The 8,756-nt window shown below is 36.5% G+C and overlaps 1 protein-coding gene across 1 annotated transcript in view; it reads right to left on the bottom strand.

Moving 5' to 3' along the window:
* ANKRD28 (ankyrin repeat domain 28) overlaps positions 1–7,571 on the bottom strand; it is a gene marked incomplete at its 5' end in the record, with an annotated part of 24,405 nt that extends 16,834 nt beyond the window's left edge. The window contains 4 exons of the mRNA XM_008944728.1: positions 356–467; positions 4,491–4,631; positions 6,173–6,241; positions 7,508–7,571. Of these exons, the coding sequence (XP_008942976.1) occupies positions 356–467; positions 4,491–4,631; positions 6,173–6,241; positions 7,508–7,571 (386 nt within the window). The remainder of the gene's footprint in view (positions 1–355; positions 468–4,490; positions 4,632–6,172; positions 6,242–7,507) is intronic.
* Between the last annotated feature and the right edge of the window lie 1,185 nt (positions 7,572–8,756).

Consider the following 8,756-nt stretch of genomic DNA (forward strand, 5'->3'; position numbering starts at 1 on the left):
TCCTTCAGATGATACTTATGAAATCTCTTAACCCTCTGTAGTGGGAGAACCCATGATTATTTTATTTCAACAGTGTATTCTAAGTTAAGAAACACACAAAAACTAATATCCCACATCCTCAACCACCTATCTCTTCATCTCAAAATCTATTATCTCTGTAAGCAAGCATGCAGTGTCTTAGCACCTCACCCTGCCCCTTTTTTTTAAAAGTAGCAAGTGCTTAAATATTTATCCTCACAGGGTCTGAAAAACAGTACTGACCTAGCTCACAGATGAAGAAGCAAGGGGGAGGAACCCCCCAGCCCCCGTGTCGTACTCTGTAGGAGCAGCTTTCACCTGCGATATGTTTTCTTACCAGCTCGAGGCACAAGCGATGCCCATAGGCAGCTGCATAATGGACTGCATTGTACCCTTGTTTGTCGCGGATCCCCGGATTGGCGTCGTTTCTGAGCAGGTACTCCAGGCACCTGTTCAAATTGACACACACAACCATGTAGCTAAATGCTGAATTTCAACTTAATGCTAAGTGTTACATTGTTCCAATTCCATTGGAAAACAGAATACAGCACACAGGAACACTGATTTAATGTACAATATTGGCTAGGACTAGAGAACACCTAACTCATTACACCAAGTGTTAAGGTCAATCACAAAGCTTCCAAAATTTGAAAGAATCCTTCTCTGAAGGCATTCTGCATCCCCTGAGTTATCTGACTTGCTTAAAACTAGTATTTCATGGCTATTTTCCTCTTAACTAATACAATTGAGGTTACCTTTGTTAATATGATTACTAACTTTGTTTTTGTGTCAGTACATTATTCTGTACTTAATAGGGAAATAAGAGAACCAATAGCTGAGTTCTTCATAGAGTCACAAGATCCAAGAGTCACACACACATATGCTTCCACTACTAGACACTAATTTATTGATTTACTTATACAGTAAACACCCATAGCTGTTGGCACAGTTGTATACTACCATTTCTTTCATTACACAAAGTTGTAAGGCAGAACATAACACAGTTTCAACCACAGACTCAGGCAAGAGGATGAAAAATATGGTATTAAAGCCACTTCCCTTTCCTTATTTTTCTTTTTTTTTTTTTTCTTTTTTTTTCCATTAGACCCATGCAGGCACTCTAAATGATTCCAACCAATAATCCTACTTGTTCTTAATTTTACGTTGTCTATTATTTCAGCAACATTTTCCAAAGTGACCATCATGACCTTGAACTTTCTGGTGAAGCCATTTGGTTTTCTGAAGCATACAATAGGTCACCATCCCTTCTCCTCTCTGGGATTATGAAATACTTGTCCTTTATTAGTTAAAGTACACGTGAAGCTAAAAAATATAGTATCTTGTCAAATCCAGCTTGCAATCTTTCTTCCTTAGCACAGTTTATCTAAAGATCTCACAGATTGCCATTATCAGTAGTGACAAAGAGACCAGTCTGATACACTGACAAAATGAGGTGTTTAGCTGCCATTATCTCATAGAAAATTGTTTGGTTGAAGGACATTTCAATGTTTGTAGTTGCACAATATGGCTACTCAGTGATGTCATGTGAAAAACTTGCAGTAGAATATGCCAGTTTTAAATGGGAGAGGCAGGAATCCTAACATGACCTCTGATCCATGCCACTAAGAGGATAAACTTCCTCTTTCAAAACCCTGGAGAACATTCAAATCTTGGAGAAATACAGGCAGAAATTCTAAAAAAAAAAAGCAGCCATCTCCTCAGGGAAGACAGCATGACCCTGCAACACCAGAAGTCTTCAACAGTTCTTTCAAGGAAGGGCTTAGAGTCAGCAGATGGAACAGTGTAAGTTCATCATCTGAATGAGATTCAGTACCAGCTGTGATGAAATGGAACCACATTTCAACAGGAGTAAGATAGCTGTACTGGGCCAAATAACCTCATGCACAACAACAGCGATTTCCTGAAGGGAAGAGCTGACATTTGCTTTTCCAGACAAAGGCTGAAAGTAACAAACCAGGTGAGTGAAGATGAAAGGGGCAAAAAGCTGCAGGAGAAACTATGAACAAGCAGATGTCTAATTCCAAAATACTCTGCCTCATTACAAAGTTGAGAAAAAACGGGTGTGGCACCACTCTCACTTTAATAATTTTGTGTCCAGCACACAGGAGCAAAGGACTTAGGCAGGTAGTGAAAAAGGTAAAAATTCTCAAGTTTTAGAGAATTGCATAGGTAACACAAGCTATAATTAATTAAATTCACAGGCTCAATGTATCTATTAAAAAGCTACTTGTAAAGCATATCTACATTTTTTTAACCAAGTAATTTGTGTTTTATTTGCCCAGCAAACAAATGCCTGGATTTCATTAATGGCAACTGTGCCTGCATGTTTCTGCTTGAACTGAAACAGGATGAGATTTCTGCAAATCCAAAGACTAGTAAAATCTGTCCTATTGAGTGGTAATGTCCCCATATTTTATTGTCTAATGGTCTAACTTTCTTTGTTAATTTTAATCATTGGTTTTGAATTAACATTCATGGCTTATTAACAAATGTTAAACATTTAATTGGTCTTTGCTATTGTGTACTTTCTATATTTGTGTGCTCACAAAACCCACAATACACTAAGTACACTGCAGGAAGTGAAGTCTCCTAAAACTCCCAGAGTACCCATTCTTCCCAGTGCAAAATGGATGATTATTTTTAACATTTTCCTCATCCAGGAAAGAGATTAATGTTGCATATTTTGCATACTAACCGTCCTCAACAGGCTTCTTTAAAAGGAGATGAATCAAACTTTCTGAAAGCCCAGAGAAGTTAAATTTATTTCACATTTATTTCTTGGTGCACTGTCTGTTAAACAATTCTAACAAAGAGCATGTTTTGAGTTTTTTTTTTTTTTTTATTCCCCCCCCCCCATCCTATGATACTGCTTAATTTATCTCATTCTGCCATCACGTTTCTCTCTCTAGTCTCGTCAAAACGCAGCTTGCTGATGTTCGTTCCAGATCAGACGCATTTGTTAAAGATACAAAAGCAACACTTCTGAGCAGCAATGAACTAGAAAATAGTTTTCAACAAAAACATCCTTGTCCCTAAAATCTGTGTTTGAAGATGTCTGAACAAAGACTACAAAAATGAGCATTAATATATTTGGAATTTCTATATAGATAATTTCCTTTTCTTCTCCCCCAGGCTTTGCATTCTAACTCAGTAATCATTTTAGCTTCATTCCCGTTTTGAGTAAGAGCTGAGCAGCACTGGTTTTACAGCTGTTACCAATATCTTGCTGCATCAATATAAAAAACTTCTCCTCAGGCCATGCTGCTTTGCAGCCCGTCTTACAGAAAGCCAACTGTTAATCAGAAGGGCAATACTGTGTAGGTTCCAGAGATGATTCTTTATCTTCCAAAGCTCTGCAGTATTGCCATCATTATTCTTGCTTGTGCCTTTTTTAAGACAGATGGCAAAACGATGTCATCTGAAGAACTATTATAGTTTGGAGGTTTTGAGAGTAACTGTGAAGCTAAAATTAATCTTAGCTCAACTAGTAAGAGGGCAATTAAGTAAAATTATCTCAGCAGACTCCACCAGGAACTGAAAATATATCTAAAAAGCAGCAGAATTTTTTTTTTTTTTTTTCCAAAATCTGGCTTTACATAAAAAAAAAGCACTGCTTTAAATATTACTTGAATGGCCATGAAAATATTCTTTATTTATCCTTCAGAACCCATTCTGGAAGTGATATGCCACCTCATTCCTACTGCTACCTCACCTTTCCAGAGGTGCTGTGTTAGGGCAGGGAGATAGGGCACCAAGCGCCGCTCTTTGCCAGTGAAGGTGTCACTGGACACATTTGAAACCCAATGGGAGCGTTAGCACGTGCAAGTGGTACTGTTCTCAAGTCTCCTCAACATCTGGAGCTTCAGTAACCTCACCAATTTTGTGCTATCTAAATAAGATCTCTATGTAAGCATTTAAGTTATTTATGTTATTATTATAATCAAACACCAAATAGACAAAATCTCTTCTGTTGAAATGTCAAGTTAATTTCTACCCTGCTGTAGGTCTACTGTAACTCCCAGTCTAGTTTTACAGTGTATTTCTGATCAGTTTCAGAGATTTTTGGGCAATATTAAGAACCATCCATAAAACACACTAGACTTCATCAGAATTTGATTCATAATGACCCTACTGCTCACAACTGCCATAATAACTTCCACAAATGATATTCATCCAATCACCACACAGGAGATGGGATTAAAAACTCTATTCCCAATGAATTCCTGAACTAGGACATCTGCACTGTAGGACATAAACAGAAAATCACAATACATTTTACTATTCATTTTTCTCAGAAATATTTGTTACCTAAAATACATTACATACAATGAACAACCCTAATCTTTAAGAATATAAAATGCATTTGGCAGATCTGAAGGCAGAACACACACGAAACTCACAGCTCAAGTGTTTCTAAGGAGAAAGGCTTCAGTACAAAGCATGCCACTTACTTTCCATCTGTGTCTGATGCAGCTGCATAATGCAGAGGTGTGCAACCCCTCTCATCAAGGTCATTCACACTAGCTCCAGATCCCACAAGGGCAAACAGGCACTGATAATTACAATTGGCAGCAGCATAATGGAGTGGAGTTCTTTAGTACACATTCAAATAAAAAGTACAGTGGTAAATAAGAGCAAAAAATATTACAGAGACAGAAAAAGCAAAATAAAATGAAACTTAAATCCTCCTTACATTTTTTTACCAAGTATTTGCGTTGAAGTATGCATCATTGTGATATTAAAAATGGGTCCATTTTCTAAGGGTCATTTAACAAAGCAAAACAGTATCTAGGGCACCTATTTACCAGCCAAAATACGCACAAACTTTGTATTAAGAGAAGATTTATATTAATTTTCTTGTGTAATCATATAGAGGAAATTCAAGTTTACATTAGAAATATTTGTAATAATTTTAAGCCACGTGGAAAAATATTGACAAGTCAAAAAACTGCATAGCAACTGAACAACAACAAAACAAAATACAACAATTAACAAGTAGATGTTTTTGACAAATAGATCAATTTTGCCTGAGAGGCAAGCATTATTTTTTTTATTTGTAACTATGCAAATATAGCAGAGGTATTGTTAAAGAAAACTTTTTAAATACACATTCTCTTCTCATAATCAAACTGAAATATTAGTACTGATGTGTATAACCTGAGAGGAAACTTATTCCAACTTCAAATACACCAACAATTCTCTAAATAAAGCAGTTCGGGTAAAATTTCAAAAGCACCAAGATGACTCGGAATTCCCTTTTCTATTTTTAAAAATAAATTGCTACTATAAATATCTCAATTTTGGGTAGACAGTCAAGACCTTTAATGGAGAGGGAAGAGGGGGAGGTCCTTTAAAATTACTTTTTGCCATTTTCCTCCTTTTTTAACTATTTTAATCTTATACCTCTTCTGAAATAATTGCTGTAGATAATATGTATGTTAAATCAAAAGCCGAATCAAACCAACAAGACGACAACTTTCAATGACAAAAGCTGCAACAGACTGTTTCCTTCCTCGGGAAAGAATGGAAGTAGAATTTAAACAAAAATACAGCTTTTGATGACACTCTCCTCAAGTCCTACTTCTGCTGTTCACATCCTGGAAAATCATATTTTCTATGATGTGATGTGATATTTTACACAAGTACTGATCATGCTATCTAAACTTAAATAATCCTATATGAAAAATAGGAATTTGTCATTCCAGAAGAGTTCAGAGCATGAACAAGGAAACAGAAAGGGATGGATATAATGAAAGGAAAAAGGTGAAGCAGTTATAATAAAATAAAGGATTTTTGAAACAAAAAAAGCTTAGAAATAACAACAGATTCATAGGTTTGACTAATATTTGTAAAACAACACTAATGCCATTGGTTGAGAGCAATTAAAACACATTACATCATTGTTATAAGCAAAAAAGGCTCATAAAAATTACAGTTGAATATGGAACTCAGTCTTTAAAACCCAGACTAAACACCTTAACAAAACACCATAAAAAATACAGTGAAGCATAGCTTAGAGATGTATCTTAAACAACACTTAAACTGGAACACAGAAGCTTGCCCACATAAGAGTATGCTACTTCTGTAATACTTTTAACAGCCCTTTACAATAGACAAATCTAGAATGTCTTACCTCCCAAATCTGTCCTTTTTGTTGAAGTCTGCACCAGTATTTAGCAGAAGGTTTAGGCACTCCAAATTCCTATTAAAGTAATGTAATATTGTGATCGCAAACCTAATTTCCTTAATATTGGCCCTCTGCAAACACCAGAACTCCTACACATACACAGCTCATACAATATTTGTAATTGAGCTGAACTATCATATGAAAATGTTGATAAATATTTTTATATGTGAACTATATTTTGTAATTGCAGTGTCAGATCAGGAAAGACTAAAAATTGTTTCAAGTCCACGTTTACAAATGTTATTGATATCAAATGGCATGCATAAAAGCACATAAATATTAACCTAATTTCAAAAGAAATGTCAGTTCTTTAAAGCAAACAAACTAACACCTGCTTTCTGCTACCAGGACTCCAGGCACAGTGGCAAGTTTTTAATGTTTATATTTTTAAGGCCAAATATAAGGTGCAACATTAAAATGAATTACACTAAAAAGTAAAATATTTAATACAATATGATCATTGTAAGAGATGTACAATACTGCTGACATTTTAAACACTCTCAGTAACTTTCCTAAACTAGAGATGAATGAGGGAATGCATCACAAATTATGTTTTTGTATGAAAAGATAGCATTTTAACTGTAATCATTTGAACAAGGATGTATCTAGAAAATATCTTCTGACTTAGAATGATGACTTAACAGTATTACTTAGACAACATTGAAACAGAAAAATGAAAATATCAGTATCATGGAGTTCTTGTGTCCCACAAAGTGTATCATGACATTTATTACCCAGTTCTTCCAGGCAATTTTGAGTAGCTGCTATAGAAAACCTACAATACAATAACAATAATCAATATGGATCACAACTCAAGTGATGAGCAAGTAGTTCTGACTACTTAATCCACCTAAACTCTGGAATATAATTATGCATTTTTATTTAGATTGGTATTTTGTTTACGGATATGGTAAAAACCTAGTTCTCAAAGTTGCTGTTCTCCATGTCCTACAGTTAGCTGGGCATGCCAACATGAATGTTGTGAATTCTGAAAATTTTATCATCATTCAAAGGAATTTTAAATGAAATTCAGTTCATTCCCAAGCAAAAGTAAGGCTGATGATACATGGACACTGTACTCCAATAATTATTTATTGAACTGAATATTTAATTACTTTTTATTGTTTGTAGATAGAATCCATCTTGAAATTATTTTCATGTTTACATAAATTCCAAGAGGAGAGGTCGGGGACAGCAGACAGGAAATAAAAAAACAATAGGAATGATCAGCAATTGAAAAAAGAACACCGAGTATGAAAGCATGAATGCCTTTTTACATACCCTCCAGCTGCAGCTGCATGAAGACAAGTCCTGCCAAAGTCATCTGGTGTGTCAATGTCAAAACCTACAAATCAAGTATTTTGTGAAAATCATTATGTAACACCATCTCTCACAAAACTGCTCCCATCTACTCTCAAGAGAAATGCTTCCTAAGCAAACTTAACAGTTAGTTGCAAAAAAAGCACTTAAATTATTTCATTTGAAACAAAACCTTGCTATTTGTCATCTTTTGAAAAAAAGACATTCAAGAGAAACTGAAAGGGTTAAGGTTAAGAGACAATTAGCTGCACTGAGGCAGGATACTATATTCTTTGCTATCCTATTTGCCTGCTAATATTTCTGTGTAATTTATTATTGTATATAAAAAAATAGGAAAATTTAAGAATATGCTAGAATCTATCAGTGTTATGCAAAGATTTTATTCCTTTTTAAAAATAAAGATGGGGATGTCAGCATTATTAAATCCAGAAGCTACTTAAATTTCATCCTTGAGTTTAACTCTTCAGTCACAGAATCATAGAATGCTTCAGGTTAGAAGGGACCTCTAAAGATCACCTCGTCCAACCCCCCTGCAGTAAGCTGGGATATCCCAAACTAGATCAGGTTGCTCAGAGGCCCATCAGCCTGACCTTGAATTTCACAGGAATGGGGGCCTCCACCACACCTCCAGGCAACCTGTTCCAGTGTTTCACTGCCCTTATGGTAAAGAACTTCTTCCTAATGTCTCATATAAATCTCCCCTGGCTGAGTTTAAAACCATTGCCCCTCATCCTGTCGCTGCATTCCCTTGTTAACAGTTTTCCCCCGTATTTCTTGTAGTCCCCCTTCAGGTACTGGAAGGCCAGGTGGTCTCCTGGGACCCTTCTCTTCTCCAGGCTGAGCAACCCAGCTCTCTCAGCCTGTCCTCACAGGAGAGATGTTCCAGTCCTCTGGTAATTTTTGTGGCCCCTCTCTGAACCCACTCCAATAGGTCCACATCCCTCCTGCGCAGGGGGCTCCAGAGCTGGACGCAGTACCCCCAGTGAGGTCTCAGGAGAGCAGAGAGGTAGAATCACTTCTCTTGATGTGCTGGCCACGCTGCTTTTGGTGCAGCTGAGTACACGATTTGCCTTCTGAGCTGCAAGCACAGACTGCTGGCTCATGTCCAGCTTTTCATACACCAGTACCCTCAGGTCCTTGTCTTGAGCGCTGCTCTCTATCACATCATCCCCTAAGCCTGCACTGAAGAAGAGAAGTGTGGCCAGCAGGT

This window comes from Merops nubicus, unplaced genomic scaffold (assembly GCF_000691845.1).
Source record: "Merops nubicus isolate BGI_N331 unplaced genomic scaffold, ASM69184v1 scaffold8917, whole genome shotgun sequence".
In the NCBI taxonomy this organism is placed as follows: Eukaryota; Metazoa; Chordata; class Aves; order Coraciiformes; family Meropidae; genus Merops; species Merops nubicus.